At 35.6% G+C, this 18,704-nt stretch overlaps 3 protein-coding genes across 4 annotated transcripts; 1 reads left to right on the forward strand and 2 right to left on the reverse strand.

Moving 5' to 3' along the window:
• Nucleotides 1-2,467: 2,467 nt before the first annotated feature.
• LOC127978922 (pro-neuropeptide Y) lies at nucleotides 2,468-4,563 on the reverse strand. The gene is made up of 4 exons (XM_052583931.1): nucleotides 4,465-4,563; nucleotides 3,973-4,160; nucleotides 3,046-3,123; nucleotides 2,468-2,902 (listed from the first exon to the last, which is right to left on the reverse strand). The coding sequence occupies exons 2-4, from the start codon at nucleotides 4,158-4,160 to the stop codon at nucleotides 2,878-2,880; spliced, it is 291 nt and encodes a 96-aa protein (XP_052439891.1). The 5' UTR covers nucleotides 4,465-4,563; the 3' UTR covers nucleotides 2,468-2,877.
• Nucleotides 4,564-12,921: 8,358 nt separating this feature from the next.
• Nucleotides 12,922-14,403, reverse strand: fam221a (family with sequence similarity 221 member A). The gene is made up of 4 exons (XM_052585213.1): nucleotides 14,237-14,403; nucleotides 13,892-14,065; nucleotides 13,629-13,819; nucleotides 12,922-13,526 (listed from the first exon to the last, which is right to left on the reverse strand). The coding sequence occupies exons 1-4, from the start codon at nucleotides 14,299-14,301 to the stop codon at nucleotides 13,291-13,293; spliced, it is 666 nt and encodes a 221-aa protein (XP_052441173.1). The 5' UTR covers nucleotides 14,302-14,403; the 3' UTR covers nucleotides 12,922-13,290.
• A 761-nt stretch (nucleotides 14,404-15,164) lies between these two features.
• ccdc126 (coiled-coil domain containing 126) lies at nucleotides 15,165-18,665 on the forward strand. Of its 2 annotated transcripts, none has more exons than XM_052584307.1 (3): nucleotides 15,165-15,506; nucleotides 16,365-16,852; nucleotides 17,823-18,665. In XM_052584307.1, exons 2-3 carry the CDS (start codon nucleotides 16,618-16,620, stop codon nucleotides 18,086-18,088), a joined length of 501 nt encoding a protein of 166 aa, XP_052440267.1. In that variant the 5' UTR covers nucleotides 15,165-15,506; nucleotides 16,365-16,617; the 3' UTR covers nucleotides 18,089-18,665. The 2 variants fall into 2 exon arrangements, with proteins under 2 accessions (XP_052440267.1, XP_052440268.1); XM_052584308.1 differs by having other exon boundaries at nucleotides 16,533-16,852.
• The last annotated feature ends 39 nt before the right edge of the window (nucleotides 18,666-18,704 follow it).

Genomic DNA, 18,704 nt, shown 5'->3' on the forward strand with positions numbered 1-18,704 from the left:
TGCGATTTCCTCTAGTATCTGGAATCTGTATACAAGGGGGGGTTTCAGGCAATATGCTTAATATTGAGTATTACGCTGAAAGTTTGAAATATACCCTGTGTCCGAATATGCCCTGTAGTTTGCAAAAATTAGTAGTACCATTAAATGATATTATGTCAGAATATGCAATATTCATAAAACAGCAGCATGGTTGATGTTGTACAGTATGGTCATATGCAGATGGCAACATGGTAGAAGTAGTGCAGGGGTACCATCTTGTTCCTGGAGATCTACCTTCTTGCAAAGTTCAGCTCCAACCCTGATAAAGACACCGGACCCAGCTCACTACAATCTTCAGAGCTCTTGATAATTACAGGTGTGGAGCAGGACTGAATCTGAACTCTGCAGGCAGGTAGATCTCCAGGAACAGCCCTGATGTAGTGTGTCAATATTCTGTTGCACACATGATGAGATACTCTGACAGGATGTACTTTCAGAAGAAACTAAAATATATGAACTGGGTGCACAATTAAAATGACAGGAAACAAGGAATCAAAACTGGAATACACGACCAAGACAAAACATAAATGACTTAAAATGAAAGACCCAGGAGACATAAGTGACAGGCAGTCTGACAAAACTGTAGATAATAAAACACTGAAGAAAATTATAAAATATTGAAGCCATAAAAAGCTAAAATTTGTATATGTAGATCAATGCTTACATTTTTAATCCTTCAAATGTCACATTTTCATCACCTTCATTATAATTATATATATATATATATATATATATATATATATATATATATATATATATATATATATATATATATATATATATAAGAAAAATATATATGCATTCTTAATTTAATATTTTTACCTTATAATAAAATTTGTGTTCATAACGATTTGACCCTCTTTCAAAATCTTTAATGATTAGCAACAATTATTCTAAACAAACTTAAAATCAAGATATGATCACTAGATCATTTGTTGCTACAGTAAACAAAATTAAAAAGCTTCAAACAACTTCACAACAACTTTAAATTATGTATACGCATCAGAACAACAGAGACACAAAACTGGAAAGGTTTTTTTAAAGGATTATCCCTCACTTTCAACTCAGGAAGTCCCAGGTTCAGTCATGTGACAATGTGTGCATTTTTGTTGCCATGGCAACATTTCCAAAATGGTGGCCTGTCTCATTTATTTTTATTCAGTTTGCTCATTTTCAAGTTGTGGGGAATTTTTTTTTATTACTGGTTAAACCATATACATGAAAATGTAGTATTTTGACATGTTACAAAAGTGTTCACAGTTATGTGGTTATGAAATTGCACAGCAAATAAAATGCAGAATTGTATTACTTCTGAAAAAGGTTTTTGTTTTATCTTCTCAGAAGATAAACAGATATATAAGATTTTTTTAATATATATGTAGTGGAAAAGCAAATAAACAGAAGAAAAAAAAACATAGCAAAAAAAAAACCGGAGAGATAAATGCCCAATGTAACATATATGTAACATAAAAATATTATCATAAACACCCAGTGTCATTTAGATTTCAGATTACATATCTTTCGCAAAAAAGATGTTGTATTTCTTTTTGTTTAGTCCGTCCTTCGGATGAGACGTTAAACCGAGGTCCTGACTCTTTGTGGTCATTAAAAATCCCAGGATGTCTTTCGAAAAGAGTAGAGGTGTGACCTCGGCATCCTGGCTAAATTCGCACATTGGCCTCCGACCATCATGGCCTCCTACCAATCCCCATTTGCGCTGATTGGCTTCATTACTTTGTCTCCTCTCCACCAGTAAGCTGGTGTGTGGTGGGCGTTCTGGTGCAATATGGCTGCCGTAGCATCATCCAGGTTGATGCTGCACACTGGTGGTGGTTGAGGAGATACCCCCTGACTATGTAAGCGCTTTGAGTGCCTAGAAAAGCGCTATATAAAAAAAATATAATTAACTATTTAAAAAACAACCCATTTGGTCTGTTTTATATGCCCCATAATTTTCCCACAAAGAGAAATTAATCCGGACTCTTATGGGTTAAGCAAGCTGTTTATAAAGCATAATATTAGTTTTTGAATTGTATTTTCTTGATGAAACTGCCAGAAAAACATTGCACTTTTTCTAAGTGCAATGTTTATTGCTAATTTCTAAGTGAGTGACGTGACATTCAGCCAAGTATGGTGACCCATACTTAGAATTTGTGCTCTGCATTTAACCCATCCAAAGTGCACACACACAGCATTGAACACACACAAACCGTGAACACACACGCACGGAGCAGTGGGCAGCCATTTATGCTGCGGCGCCCGGGGAGCAGTTTTGGGGTTCAGTGGCTTGCTCAAGGGCACCTCAGTCATGTTATTGCTGGCCCAAGACTCCACAACCCTAGGGTTAGGATTCAAACTCCATAACCACTAGGCCCTGACTTTATTTCTGGTTATATTCTTAAAACAGGAAACAAAGACGGCTCTTTCAAATATAGTAGATTTTATTAGCATGGTTATACTGTACAGTCAGTAATGTTCTCCTTTGATATTGAGGATTAAAATGGACACGACACACATACACAGAGTAAGTCTCTGTACAATTGTCTTGTTGAAAGGCTAATTGAACTTCGCTGAGTCTAGGGAGAGCACATATCAACAAGACCATATTCATATGTTAAGAGCATTTCACATAGACGTGTACTTGCACAGACATAATGATCTGATGTGTTATTTGAATGTTCTGCAGTATTTTCACTATCTTGACGATGGCTATGGGTTTTTTTTCAAGCAAGATGCAGATCTTGATGATGCAGATGATTTGAATTTTATGAGATCTGGTTGCTGTAATAGTTAACAGGATGGCACATGGACATAACTGGATTAACACAGTTACTGGCATCACCACACCAAATGGTCCTCATATCTGTGAATAAACAGCAATAAATCCTTACTATTAAACACAAATCTTTTTACACAATAAACCATTTTCATCAGTCACACATAGTGTTGAGTATTGCCATAAAATAATAAATTACGAGCTTCCTAAAGTCCATTTATAAATCTTACCTTGTCTGGGGGTGAGACTCTGTTTCACCAATCAGAAGGTCTGAAATTAAGGTGTCAGCACTGGACCTTTTGCCATACCTGTCAAACAGAACAAAGATGCAAAACTCACACCAGTGTAAGAATTATACACTAATTATAAGTGGAGTCAACTTTTGCAAAATAATTCTGAAAAAGAAAATTTCCTCAGTATTGTTGCCCCATCCATCATTTGACATCAGCCTGCTTAAATATTAAGCTACTTCTCTCACTGAACTTCAGTGTTCAGAGTAAAGAGTAGGACTTTAACTGGCTTATTTAATGTAACTTTTGCTATTGAAACTTTGCTGAAAATCACGTAAATCCAGATTTCAGGTTTCACTTGTTTCTCACACTCCAAGACGAGTGCACTTTTCAATTTCCACCTCACTTGCTCACTTTTGTGACCAAAGTCTAAAAAAAGTATTAGGATGCATTTTTGATTGTTGCAGTTCCTTAGAATTTTAAAAGAAATGTAAAGAAACAGACCATATTTCGCCTCGAAAATAATTAAAGAAGGGCATTAATAAATGTTTTTTTGTAAGTAGAAAACCACATCCCGCTGTTTTAAATCAACAAAGAATCACATTCAGTGCGCCGCGGTTAATTAGAGAGTCAGCGGGGTTTTATCAGTGGATTAATACGGTGCTTTTGAAAAGAAAGAAACGGGACTGTTATAGTTTCCCAGCCCCCAGCTGCTTCAATGTGGTGGGACTGATAGTGTTTTAAACCACTAAATCTGCAGAAATAGATCAACTTTAGTCGATAATAAAATGAAAGTAAAGGGTGTTTTGAGATTTTGAGAACAGAGAAAAACAGACGTGAGAGACAGAGACGACTTGTAAAAGAATTAGTGAACATTTGTATTCAGTTCTTTTGATGAGTAGGCTAAACTATTTACAATGAGCTCACCTCTGCCGTGTTATGAGGTTGATGTAGTGTCTTAGTGCAGAATAATACTTGGCGAGCTCCTCCGCAGGTGCGTCCTCTCCAGGGTTGTCGGGTTTTGTCGGATACCCTTCTGTTAGAGTTCCCAAGCAGGCGAACAAGAGGAAGGCGCATGCTGCCCAGCCGATCCACATTTTCATGTTTGGATGCATCTGAGGGAAAACAAAACAAAAACAGTTGTTGTAAAAAATAATCTGTTCGTAAAACCCATAGCCCTAAAACAAATCTTAACACGTACGGAAGACGTTTGTGCTGGAATGTGCCATGCGTAAAATTAAAAAAATGATAGTTTTTCTGTCATCATAAAACTTTAAGTTTGGTATCTAATAATGCTAATACAGATATTTAATGATGCCAGCATAATTAATTATCCTCTAAAAAGGGTACAACTTAAAATCAAATGAAGCTTTAAAAGTTTCAAAATGTGAAATTCGAATAAAAAAGTGGTATACTTACAATCCTTGAATGAGGTCTTGATTGCACTTCTTGCTCGGTGGGTTTTGACTTCTCCGATTTTCTGCACTCTGAGTCGTGCGTCTCCTGGTTTTATACCTGTACAGCTCGTGCCGTAAAGGGCAGAGCCCACGCGCAATTGCGCGCGACGAACCCGCGTCACGGATTAAATCCTGTCATCAGTGCTTTAAAACGCGCTTGTTTGGTCCTCATTTGAATGTGTGGGAGGTTATATAGGGACGCTATTTTGCATTTAACTAGAGGAACTAAGAGTCATGATCTGAACGTCAATTCTGTCCACCTGTTGCACCTTTTAAACTTAAATTGTTCTGATATAATATCCAATCTGCTGATCCTGATAAGCAAAGTGTCATTACCAGATTGCTTAATGAACTCATTTTATGATTGTCATGATTTTCATTTGTCCATGTCCATTTTTTTCATAAAATAGACAACTGTCAACATACAATAAAAATTATCAATATATAAAATGAAAAAAGGTTTACTTGGAAGAATTTGATGAAAAAAATGTTCCTGCTCGTATTAAAATCCCTAAAGATTTCTGAGTGCAGACTTCCTATTTTTCATGTTTGAAACATTGTTGGAGGAGATGCAATTGTGGTATTACTGGAGTATTTTTCTCAGATGTAAAATCTGAAAAGTGGGAGAAACATTCAAGGAAGTATTTTTTTCCCTATGTGATTCCCTCAGCAAAAATCATGCTGTAAAATAGACACCACTAAAAAACTATGCATATGCAATGATGTTTCTTTCTAGAGTCCGATGAAATGAATGATAAAGAGCTCCTTGAAATGGAGAGGAAATGGAAAGCATTTGAATGATTCAGGCATGACATGAAACTGGGTCAAAATGCATTAGTTTTGCCAGAGCTGCAAAAAAACATGTACATTGTGCTCAAACCATAAGATAAAAGAGTTAGGGCTACATGAGAATTAAGTAATTAATTTAGTGTATGTGTGTGTGTTCTGTTGTGTACATAGATACTTTGTCAGTAGAACCGCAGTATCCAGTCATTCCTGACAGCTGCAGTGCCACATCATGGCTTTGCAGTCTTATATTTTCACTGTCACCTGTCTCATCCTTCTGCTTCTGTTTATCTGAGTACATCTGAATAAGCTGTACTCATCACAGTAAGAACCACAATCCTTCGCTTCTTTAAAGGCAAACTGTTTTCACAAAAATGACAATAATGATAATATGTTCTTGGAGTTGTTGAAGGAGGCTGTGTTGTGACAAGGAAAATGCGGTGGGGCCGTCCTTTGTTGTCAACAACTGCAGATAATTACATGCAAAATCAATTTTTTTTAGTTGTTGTTACATGGGGAAGTTTGTCCTATCCCTTTCGCTATCTTGGTCTTTTTTGAGCTGTCATTGCCAATCTGTGTTTAATACTGAGACGATAGAGCGCTGAAAGGAAGCACCTCAAGAATTCCTCTCCAGAATTCACCGATTCATCTCCATTTATTACCGCACATCTGCTTCCACTCATACAGACTTCCGTTACTTTTACTAACACTTGCAGGGTGCTGTTTATGTCTCTTTTTTTTACTAGTATATTATAAATAAGAAAACAAGTCAAGAAAAAGTAAATTTCCTACCCAAAAAGATGTCATAGGTTCTTCCTTGCATTAAAACATATTCCACCTATGTTTCCTGCCTTTTAAAAAAATGAATAAAATACAGTATGCTTTGAAAAAATAACAGTGTAGAATATTGATAACTCTATAAAATGCTCTGCCTGCCTTATTATTTTGAGGTAACTGCATGATAATAGCCTGAAACATGCGTATTGAGTTTGCGGTTTAAATCTTAGAAGTAGAATTTAAATGACCACATTATGTCAGAACAAATTTCCTAGAAAATAAAGCGCCTGTGATTACTGTGTTTCATAAGCTTATTCAACCATAGAAAAAAAATTATTCTTTAACTAAAATGATAAGCGTGTGTGTGTGTACATTTCAAGAAGCAATCTTTTCAAGAAAATGAAGGACAAAAGTGAACCACAGAAATAGTGGTGCTGTGGTGCCATCTGTCACCTCCAGTTCTTTGCCTTCAGGCTTGTGCAAAGCCAGAGGGTCAGAGTCACAGGTCAGACACAAAGGTGAGATGTATCTTTAATGAAACCTCCTGCGTCTCTGTCTGACCCATAAAATCGTGTCTTTGAGCTGCCAATCCAATAATGTCTGTCAAGAAAGCAGGTAAACTGGGAACATGATGCTTTTCCATCACCTGTTCATAAACATTAGTGTATATACAAGCCTGTTTAAATGTTAATTTAAATCTTCACCAGCATTACAGCCAAAAATTCCCATTTCCAACAGAATTTCAGTGGTGTTGTAGAACCAGGATAGACGCCTGATTTTAACACCTTTTTACAGTACGATTTACAGTATTTACAGTGGCTTGCACTGTATGATTATTTTAGGTTAAAGATTATGTCATTTTTATCAACACACAACTTTTTAATGTATCATATACAATATAATTTATGTACAATGAACTGAGCACACATGATTTGATCACACTGTACTTCAATCCCTAACAGACTAATTTTCATTCATGTAAAAATTCAATATGGCACTACTTTGACTAAAGTTTATATTTATGGGGATTGATCAATGACTCTTTCAGAGAACAAAGATATGCCAGTAGGTGGCGACAAGTTACTGTTTTTTATGTTATTTACTCCTTCATTCAGCCAATTCTTTCAAAGGAGCTTAACCATTCAGGTGTTTTTATGAGTGAGTCATTGAATCATTCATCTAACTGATGCATTCAAAAGCCTCAATCATTCAAGAAGGAAATGTCATTGCTGCTGGGTGTTGTAATGGTTTTGTTGTGGCTTTGTTTGTAAGTATTTTCGTTTCACAGAGAAAGACAAAGTGACTCAAAATATTGTATTTGAAATTTAACTTTAAGATTTTAACAAAGTTTTAATAGATTTTAAACCATTGTAAGACACACACACATATGCAATGGCCCTGTCTAAAGTAAAGGCTGGTTGTCTGAAAAAAAAAGGTTGTATTCCTTCGTAAAAAATTTCTGACTCACTATGTGCAATTATTGTTTCTTCTTCTGCTCATTGTATCAGACTACTTAAACATGTTGCATAAAAGCCTTTATGTTAAAGAAAAGAGCTAAAAGCTGAATAAGAGACCTGAGATAAGACCGTCAAACTAATTTCGCTCCACTCAAACACCAATTGTCTCTTCTCTCACTTGTTCCACCTCTCCCTTTCTTTCTCCTTATCTTTTTCTCAGAGTGGTTTTACAATGTCTATGAAAACATGGAACTTCACTGTTTTGTAACATTCTTTTGTTTTTCTGAAACAGTCTGTTTCTACTCTCTCATCACAAATGTTATTTGGTTCTGTTCATTCCTGCACTTGAATCATGGAATTAGGCAAATACAGATTACTCACTGAGCCAATGGGACCTCCATAAGAGGACACCTGAAAACAAGCTACAGCCAATGTAAAATTTACGTACAGACAGACAGTGCCAGTGACTATTGCAGTGCGAAATTAATAAACTGAACAGCGCTTTGTTATTTCTTTATCAGTTTATTAGATTCAGGGTTTATTCTTGTAAATCTCCCATTTTCGCTTTTTATATCTCTGGTATAATTGTTTGTTATTCATATTTTACATACATTAGTTTTTTTTAAATTGTGAGGGATCATTAAAGAATTAAAAAAAAAAAAAAAGGGGGGGGGGGGGGGGTGCAGGCCTTATGAAGCTATTTGATGAAGCATATATTCACAAATAGATTTTACAGAACGAATGACTGAATTCGCAGATTATCCTTTTCAAATGTTTGCATAGCCTTCCTTTTGTGTAAAATTAGTTATCTCTGTTTCAAGCTTATTCAAGCTTAGAAAAACAATATTTGACTAAAATGATAAGCATGTGTATATGTGTAGCTTTAGAGAAGCAATCTTTAAAGAAGCAATATTTTGCAGATTCTTCAGGAATTATGCTTATTTATATGATTTATTAATACAAATACATCTCTCAATTGTGACCAGAGGAGGCCTCGTGGCCCCGGCTCCTTGCGGGACCATAATCTGTTGGTGGCGGTTGGTCTTCAAAATGCCGTCATGATTCTGAGGGTGTCTGAGAGTGTGTGGATCCAGTATGAGGGCAAATCGGAGTGTTTTGATGCACAAACGACAGAGATCATCTTTTATTACTGTCAAGCGAACCCTTATTGATTTTGCACAGCTGCGTGATTCCACACTCGCTTTTGTTTCCCCCTTCACACTCATGTGCTCGGCTTGAATAAATAACGCTTCCAGTCCCACAGTCTTCATCTCTGCTCCCTCACTCCTCCTCTTCCTTTTCCAATCCTTCAAAGCACCACTGAGCAGAATAAAGGATTGGAGAGGAGCAGAAGCACCTCGAGTCACGGCCACAACGTCGATTTTCAAGCTTTTTAACAAAGAAATTGAAAAAGCAATTGTCTTGACGCACTTTTAGGTCTCACTGCTTTGATTCAAGGTAATTGATGTTGTTCTTTTCAACATCACACAACATAGACTCTAACAATTGTGCAGCAATCTGTCAGGCTTATGGGAGACGGAGAAGAGGCAACACTTTTCGAAACTTCAATGCAATTCGGTGTAATACAAACAGACTATTAATAAAGTCTGAACAGAATCAAGAAGCGCCTATGATTCATAGTTTGCTGGACAGTTCCTGACTTCGTAAAGCAAGTTTGCAGTTTGAGTAAAATACAGTATCATATCACACTTTTTAAATTTATGTATTGATTGACAGCTGCTTCACGTGATGAATCTGAGCTATAAGCTAGGGTTGAATATTTTCTAGGTCTATTTTCTACTCTCTTCTGTTCCTCTCCAAACGCCTGTAAGTCATGCCACCATGGTGCCTCCGATAACAGTACATCAGTTGCTCTAAAAACTCAGAAAGGTTTCCATGGCAAGGAGATTAGACTTGTAAGGAGGCATATTTTGAAGTTTTCCATTTTTACTTGCATGTTTTAATGGTTTTCCACTGGTGGAGAATTTGTGAAGTGATTTCATTGCATCTTGTCTTTAGATTAAGGTCATTGGGAGGACATAATTAATACAGCGATAGCTTATTGAAGGTATTATGACACCAAAGGATCTGTGAAGTTAGGCATCAGGGTTGATATCAACACACACACACACACACACATGAACCATCATCAAACACTCACACTAAACTGATATGTCACCTTTCAGGTCAGACATCATCCCTTCCGCTAGCTTACTCCGGTGTTCTCTTTGGACACAGGTGTGTGTTTGTAGATTGTTTGCATGTTTAAGACTTCCCGTGGACACCTGCCTGGGTCAAAAAGGAGACAAAGTGTGTCATAGACAAATAAAGCCACATCAATCATCTGAAGCAGAGCACTTTGTGATCTGTGCTCTGACAAACCTGCGTTACGGTTGACTTAATCACTGCTGCGATTACTTGCTCATTTCAGCTCAGAATTTAAATTTGTGCGTTGTATCACAGCAAGGAAGGGAATTAATCTGATTTCAATGTGAATCACGTTAGTGCCGCAGATCTGCTGAATCTAATCAGATTAATTACACATTTACACCAGCTCCTTTATATGTAATCCTGTCCTGATTTTCCTCTTCATCGTCATTCAAAACCTCCGCCGGATGGTAAATTTATATATTGTTAATAAACGGTTCCTTCTCATTTTTCTTGTGATGCATTTTTAATGAGTTCAAAGAGTCTTTTCAATTCCTTCTTTCATTCTTTTTCTTTTTTAAATTAAATATACATACGGAAGCTGGACAAAGCAAGAGTTTCATTATTGTATCACAGCACTCCATGTATGTGTTTATGAGTGTGTTTGTGTTCATGGATGTATTAAATTAAGCAATCCTCCCACCAACAAATCCGTTCATCTAACTGAAATATAGATATTTTAACTTTAAATGCAATTTATTATTTGAAAACATGCAACCAAGTGGCCACAGTGCCTAAATTATTAAATTAATTTTAAGCAAGTATCAAGAAAACCCTCAAGGGAATTTATGAGCTGGACTTCTTAATAGTAAACTTATCTTATACATTTTAATATAAAACTAGGCTTCACTATAGGTTTATTTATTTAAGTCTCCAATGACAAATGGTTCTAAATGAACCAGATTAGGGCTCTTAGAACCCTTCTTTTCATTGAGCATAATAAACGGTTCTACATCAAAATCTAACTATAATATTAATATCACTGTCATACTTTAGTTTGGGGACAAATTCTTAAAAATTTCAAATTTAACTAACCAGTAACTAAAATTTTTTTTTTTTTTACTTTTCTACTTTTCTGCTTATTAAAAGTTAAGTTCAGGTATTGGGTAGGATTAAGGGATTTAAAATATGATTATGCGGAATATATCATTAATATGTTTCATATGTACTAATAAACAGCCAATATGCTAGTAATATACATGCTAATAAACTACTAAATGGTCTTTAAAATATAAAGTGTTACCAAAATCATTAAAGAAACATATAATTAGGACAGTTATTAATGTTGGGGTCATCTCATTCCTATTGAATATGTATTTTTTTTTCTTCCACAGAAGTGGGGATGTTTTGAAAAATGTTCACACTGCTCTCTTCCACACAGTGGAAATGAATAGTGGCCATAGGCTGTCAAGCTCCTGAAAGAACAGTTCATCAAAAACAATTAGGCCTATAAAAGTAGTCCATACACCTTCTGAAGCCATTTGTGTGAGGACAGTCTCAAATTTAAGCAGTTATTCACCCAAACTCTTGGTCAACATTCATTTTCATCATTTTATGAAACATAGCTTATAGAAATTCTGCTACTCCTGCGGTTTGATAGAAGAAAGAAAATCATATAATTTGAAATGACATGAGGGTGAGTAAATTATTATAATTTTTTTTTACTTTTGCAGGGTGAATTATCCTTTTACTGAACCATTCGTGAATGTATAGCACTGCCGTGAACATTGGCCAACCAGTGAACTTAAACCCAATTCATACAGTTTTCTCCTGCTCTCAGTGTCTTTAACCGATTCCTGTGTAACTAAAGATTTGAAGCTGAGGGATTTGGAAGAGGGGGACAAAAGAGAGGGAACGAATTAAAGATATCATTGAAGAGGTAGAGAGGCGCAGGGTGCATAATATAATACCATCTAAATGAGACTTAATATAAATAGAGGACCAGGCAAAGAGCGGCAGTACAAAAGAGACTTCTAAATAAATCAGCGAGGTATTTTCAGAGTGTTTGGTGGCGATGAAACATCCACCAATGAGCCGCGAGTCTTATTTCAAGTGTGGTAATGAGTAGAGTCTGTGTTTGGTCTCTTTTTCATCACCGACGTCACCAAAAGCAAGTCTCGCAGGTCACACACACTCGCATTTGTGCATTTCATGAGACAGACAGATGTTCTCAAGAGCAATTGAGTGGAGATGCATATCAGAACAGAGGAAGAGTGTATGAACATACAAAGAGGAAGTCGTAACGAATTCGATCTAATGGAATCTTGAGGAGCTTAGGATGAGTCATGAAACATTCACGAATACAAAAACAGAGCAGCACATTCAAACATATTCTGAGATCCAAAACACACACACACACACACAGACACAGTGGAAGACAGAGCTAGTCTTGCCCAGCACAGCAAACCATTCTAGTGGAACTGTACCAATGATTAGGGGTGAAATTGTTTCTTCTTTCTTTCTGTTTCTTGAACAGAAAACGATTGAATGTGAGCCACAGAGCCTGCGAGGTTCACAGAGTAAGCAGCCCTCTGTGTCTCATAGATAGAGCACAAACACTCTTTTAATTACGTTCTTTAATTGCTATTATTGTTCTGAACATTAGCAAGTAGAGAAGAGCAATTTAAAGCCAATTCATTGAAAACAAAGACACATCTCTCACACACAGTCAAGGCAAATCTGGTGAGGTGAAGCAGAGGCATGTGTATCACTACTGACCTCTGCTGGCCAAAACTAGAAACTATAGCAGTAATCTTAAAAATGTAAACGTACATACATTTTTACACTGTAAGCGAAATTTCAATAAAATAAAAACGGTTATCAAAAAGAAATGGTATAAAGTTTCAAGCATAATATGTACCTTTTAAATTCCTTTTATATTAATATACATTTTAACCAAAAATCTTTATTCTGTCAGATACTTGAATGACATGAGCATTTTTAATAAATATGAATTTTTGTTTAAATATTTTTTACGGGCATTGACAATTAATTCAACCTAATTATTTATATTAAATAAAAAGTAAATAAAAAGATAGTTAAATGTATTAAATTATTAGAGTTATTTGTTAAAAATGTAATTATGAAGCATTGAGAATTCACTCTATTATTAAATTAAATTATTTAATTTAAATTAAATTATTATTACTTAATGAAAAATGTAAAAAAAAAAAAAAAAACGTTGGGGAAAATTTCTTGATTTTATGTATTTTAATGGTTCTTAATTAGATCTGATTATTTTAAATTATTAATCTTAATATCAGTATGAGTTTACTTCTATTTCTTTATTTTATTCATGTTAATATATTATTATATAAATACATTATGCAAATATCATAAATACATTTATACTGATGTTATGATGAATAAATACACACTGTTGAAAAATATTTGCTGTAATTAAGCAATATGCCACTAGACAAATATTAAGAATTCTCTCAGGCAAAACAGAAAGCATAAAATGTAACATAATTAAACAAGCATAATGTTGACTAATGGTGAGTGCTAACCTAATGCTAACATTCTGTTTGTTGTGGAACCACTGTCAGGTGACATTTAGCCTATTCTGTGTGCTGTTCACATGTATTGCCTATGCCACCTGAATCCAGTCTCAGGTAGCCGTCCCCCAGTGAGCTGAACCCAGTTAAACCTCCCATAGCTGCATATGGAACAGCTATGCCCACCGGACGTCCCCGTCTCATGCACTCTTCTGTAGTTTCAACCAGCGTCACATGGGCATATCCAGGCTGACCACATCCACAGGTGAATGGACTTCGATAGCCAGTGCAGCGAGTGCCTGTAGGTACACAGGTTTAGATTTGTTTACATTTGATCAAATGCTTATGTGTAACATGATGAATTATGTTAATAATAGGAGATGCAATGGTACAAAACCCACATTTTCTGCACTGATGGGCTATAGCTTCACTGTGTTCACTGGTTGTGTGTTTGCACTGACAGCGTACTGGTTTAGAGCCGTTGATATGAACATATTCATAGGACACACACTGACAACCTTTGACCCTACAAGGCAAGATTATAGGCCTTTCCTTTGGCAACTCCTCAAAGTCTGTGCAATGTTGTTTATACCTGAGAATGAAATAGAATTATTAGATTATCTGTTTGTGTACATTAATAATGTGTATGATCAGTGATTCATACCTGTGTGTACAGAAGCAAGGTGTCTCTGGTCCAACCAGTTTACAGTCTATCTGTCCCGGGACCCCAAAACTAACATATAGACGGTTTTGTATTCTTCTTGGCACCACTGTCTCTTTGTATTTCTTGTACTCTTCCTCTGAAAACAGCCTCCCTCCATCATCTTCCCCAACAATCCTTTGCAAAACAGGAACGATAGAGAATTACAAGATCGCTTTTTCAAACTCGACAAGCTTTAACAAATAATAATAAAATAAAATAGGACGTGAGAAGGTAAAGATAATAAATATTTTTGCACTGACTACGTAAATAGACTTTAGTTTCCCGATTTTTCCCAAACAAACCGACCTTTTGTATTCTAAATATGCCTCCACTGCATTGGTTGCGTGTTTGTCGATGTGTATCTTTTCCATTCCCAGTCTTTTTTGTAGATTTGCCTGTTGATATAAATTACTTCTCGAGCTGCAACACTGACTCTGCAACTGGTTTACAATGAATGTTGTTCTTGCCGCCTGTGTTTCTAGGCAACGACAAAACAAACAGTGATAAGTTTTCCCCAAACAGTCTAAATTAGGAATAAGAATCATTTAACATTTTAAACCATAATGTAAAAATTTCTAATCAGTAATATTCAATATACACTCACAACGATTTTTATGCATCTCGACTACCTTTGTACACGTGAACTACATTTCCCATGCTGCCTTTGACATTTTTACGTGAGTCAGACGTCAGAGAATCGTTTCCTTCAAGTAGTTCTTTAAAAAATGATTCAGTGATTCTTTCACGTTATGATGTAGTTGCATCATCGCACAATTATATTCTGAAGAAAAGAAAAAAATATTGTGTATTATAGACCAGTGGTTATAACTTATTATACTGATTTGGTTCGTTGCGTGAATTATACAAAAATAAATATTTTTTATTTTTTATTATTGAAATGTAAAAAAAAAGAAAAGAAAAGAAAAGAAAAGGCAAGTTCGTTACATATTTCTCATAATAACAGATTTTGTAAATGCAAATTGAGACCATTTTAATAAAATATAAAACAATAAAATAATTATAAAAATAATTATAAAAAAAAAATAGATAAAAAAAGTAATCACAAGGATATTTTAAATTAATTTAGCAGAGACAACCATGGAGACAACCATAGACAGTAAAAGAATTAACAAAAGACAACCAATTAACGATTTGTTTATTCCAATGTGAAAGAATCGTTTTGATTCATTGAAAAGATTCGACTCAAAAGAAGAATCCATTCACAACCGGACATCGCTGCCTGGTGCGTTTCGTGACGTCGTACTCAATAAATCGTGTTGTCACCGCAAGGGAAAAATACTACTGAAAATGTTCTGTATTAGTTCGTAGTTTCGCAACCACAGTTGGCTCCGTATGATAATCTGGCATTTATTTTAAGGCGTTAAGTTACCTAAAAAATAATTAGCTTCATACTTAAAACAGAGACGCTCGCTTTGAAGTTATGCTGCAGTTTAAATATTGGTTTAATATTACTGATTTTTTAATAAAGGCTTGCTAGGGCTGCCATGCACACGCGCTAAGAAGATGTCAACGATTTGGAGTCCACGAATCCATCACCTTGATCAAAATATTTAAGGTAATTTCTATATTAACGTTAGCTGTGTTACCGTAGCTGATTCATCAGGCTGTTCCAGCTGTTCAATATCTTTCACACCCGGCCTTGTCTTAAAGCGATAATAGACTGCGTGCAGTAATACAGGCGATTCGTTAAGCTGCTTAATATCTTGAGACCTTGAGAACCAAATTAAAAAGATAAAACGAGCATATCTACAAGCATAATATGAGTTTAACCAGAATGCTAAAAGCTATTAGACTATATACATTTGCGTATGCTGCATGCCAAATATCAGTGGTCATGTTTTTTTGTTATTGCTAACCTTTTCTCCAATATCGCTACAGCAGTTAAACGAGTAAATGAATAACTCTCACATTGTTTAACTAATAATCTCGATCTTTTCAGAAAAAGCATGATATGTCTGACCTCAGAGCTTTAACCCAGTTTTATGCTGTAATTCCCATCTTAAAATTTCACGTGACTATACTTTTAGAGCTCTAGAGTTGAAAACAAACCGCTTGACAGGCTGGAACTTGTCAAACTGCCTGCAAAAATGCTTCATTTTAACTTCCCTAATATCGTTCTGCTGTTCCTGTGGAGATGTGATGATTAAAAGTGGTCATATTTCTCCCCCTACGTTATTAATTTATCTAAAGCACCATCTGGATGAGTGATTTGTGACTGGGTGAAGAATAGCACTGTGACCCCAGAGGAAGAGAGTGGTGACAGGACTTCTATTCACTTAAGGATGGAAACTTAATTTATTAATACAAACTGAAACCTGAGGCTTTTGCGTATTAACTGTAACCTTAGCCATTTAATACAATTATTCTCACAAATTTCTGCTTGTTTTGTGTGTGTGTGTGTTGTGTTTTACAGGTATTCAGCAATAGACAATTACTTTCAATCCATCCATCTTCCTTGCTTGTAATTTCCTTGTCAAAACGACTAAACAAATACATGAGATCAGTAAGCTTATTACTGGACTTTCTCCCCATTTCTAATTTCAATCTCCATTCTGCTTTTTCACGACTTAATTATTCCCAGCCCTGAACCTGACACCCTCTTATAAACCTGTCCCCACCCCACTCCGTCCCCATAACCCGGGTCCCATCAGACCTGCAGCATTGCCATGCTGGGCTGTCTGCTGCGTAGGAGCATGTCTCACAGACTGAGTGTGTTTCTGGTGGTCTTCGGCCTGGCCTGGTGTCTGCTGCTGCTTCACTACACTATCACACAACCACGGCGCCAGAGCAGCACAGAGCTCCGCCAACAGATCCTCGAGCTCAGCCATCGCTATGTCAAAGTCCTTAGCGAGGAGAACCAGAACCCATCAGGGCCCCATGGCACCTCCATGGCAGGATATGGTAAGGATTTATTATTATTATAAATAATTGAATCACTCTTATGTCATTCCTTACCTGTATGCTGTTTTAGAGTGCCAAAAAACACAACAAATGTTTTATAAAAACAGAAGCCTGTAGCAAATGTTATAGGATATATGCATATTTTAATCAAACAAAATGTAAAGTTTTAGAATTAAGATTTATTAGCTAACACTTTACAGCAGGGTTCATTCCTATAAACCCATTGTAGGTTTTTATGAATGCTACTGTTTTTTGCTCATAACACATTATCTAATGTTATTTAAAATGTTAGTATATTTAAAACAGAACATTAAAATGAGTGCAATTTTATATTTTATTGTTAGTTGTGAGTTTGTGATATCTAATGCATTTACCAGCATTGACAAATAAACCTCAATGTAAAGTGAAATTGTGTTTTATGTTTTCCCTTTCTGGTAACACTTTACAAAAAGGTCTCATTTGTAACATTCATATTTGTAACAAGGTTATATTTGTAAAATATAACATTTATTAACATTCCACAACATATAATATTCACTTGCATCAGTAAATAAAAATACATTTGCCAATGTATTGAACAATTTATTTTATTAACTAACATGAACAAAGATTAATACATTTTGTAAAAATAATAATAATAATAATAATTCTGATTAAATGAGCAATTGTATTTTTAGTAACTAACACAAGCAAAGATAAATAAATGTTGTTATATATATATAGTTAATGTGCTTCTGTCAACTATAATGAATTCCAGTGTTGATAAATACAAATTGTTTCTTTTAACATTTTCATTTATAAAATATATAATTATTAATTTGTATTTGTATTAATTTTTTTTTTTTTTTTTGATGTGACCCTATTCTTATTTGAATGAATAGGCTGCTTGGCATTCAGGATGGGTGTGGTAGAAAGAGGTTTAGGAATAACAAAATACTGATCCTTGCCTTATCTCTTTATTCTGCTGAAGCTGACTTGAAGAGGACGATTGCTGTGCTGTTAGATGATATTCTCAACCGTTTGGTGAAGTTGGAAGGGAAAGTGGAAGCTACTGTGAATGCCTCCATACAGAACATGTCCCATCCTGCTGCTGGCACTCTTCTTGCTGCCAGAGTCACCGTTTCCAGGTCCACCAAACATAATATGTCTGCCCACCGGCCAGAGAGACGTAGTAACCCTCTGAACCTTCTGCCACAATCACCTGAAAGGTCCCATAAGCCGCACTCTTTAAAATAGCAAACTGTGGTCAGAAATATCAATCTGTGCCACTACAGCAAAGACTGAGATACAGAGATAAATATATATTTTTTAGACTAAAGCAGCTTTTAGACATCATTTTTCTGTTGTGCACATGGGTTTCAGCCTTATTGTTTTGTCTTAAATTCATGGACCACAAATATATTTTATAACTTATGTGCAATATGGATATGAGAGAGTGACACGATGTGTTTTCTAAATGATTTTTCATATACGGATGAGTGTTTCATAATGAATGTACAGCATTATCTCCACAGCTAGCTAACTGTGTGTAGTGCACTTAATTGGATTCCAGAGCGAAGGTTTACATGTAGCATCTTTTAATTAAGACTTTGTGCTTTGCAATGCATTAGCTATTGAACTGTGGAGGAAAGGAGCTGATCCAAAGAATAATCTATGAATCGTTGATTAATGGCTGTATTGCAGGTTGATTTGTTTAAGGGTGGGGATATACCTCAGCTGCTGTCAGTACATGAAGCTGAACGCCAGCAAAAGTGAATGCAGCATTACCAGACAACACAATCCATACAATAAAACACGTACGATACTAACGATACTTCAGATGTGTCCTTTCATTTGTGCCATAATGTGATGT

The sequence above is a fragment of the Carassius gibelio genome, chromosome B19 (genome assembly GCF_023724105.1).
Source record: "Carassius gibelio isolate Cgi1373 ecotype wild population from Czech Republic chromosome B19, carGib1.2-hapl.c, whole genome shotgun sequence".
In the NCBI taxonomy this organism is placed as follows: domain Eukaryota; kingdom Metazoa; phylum Chordata; class Actinopteri; order Cypriniformes; family Cyprinidae; genus Carassius; species Carassius gibelio.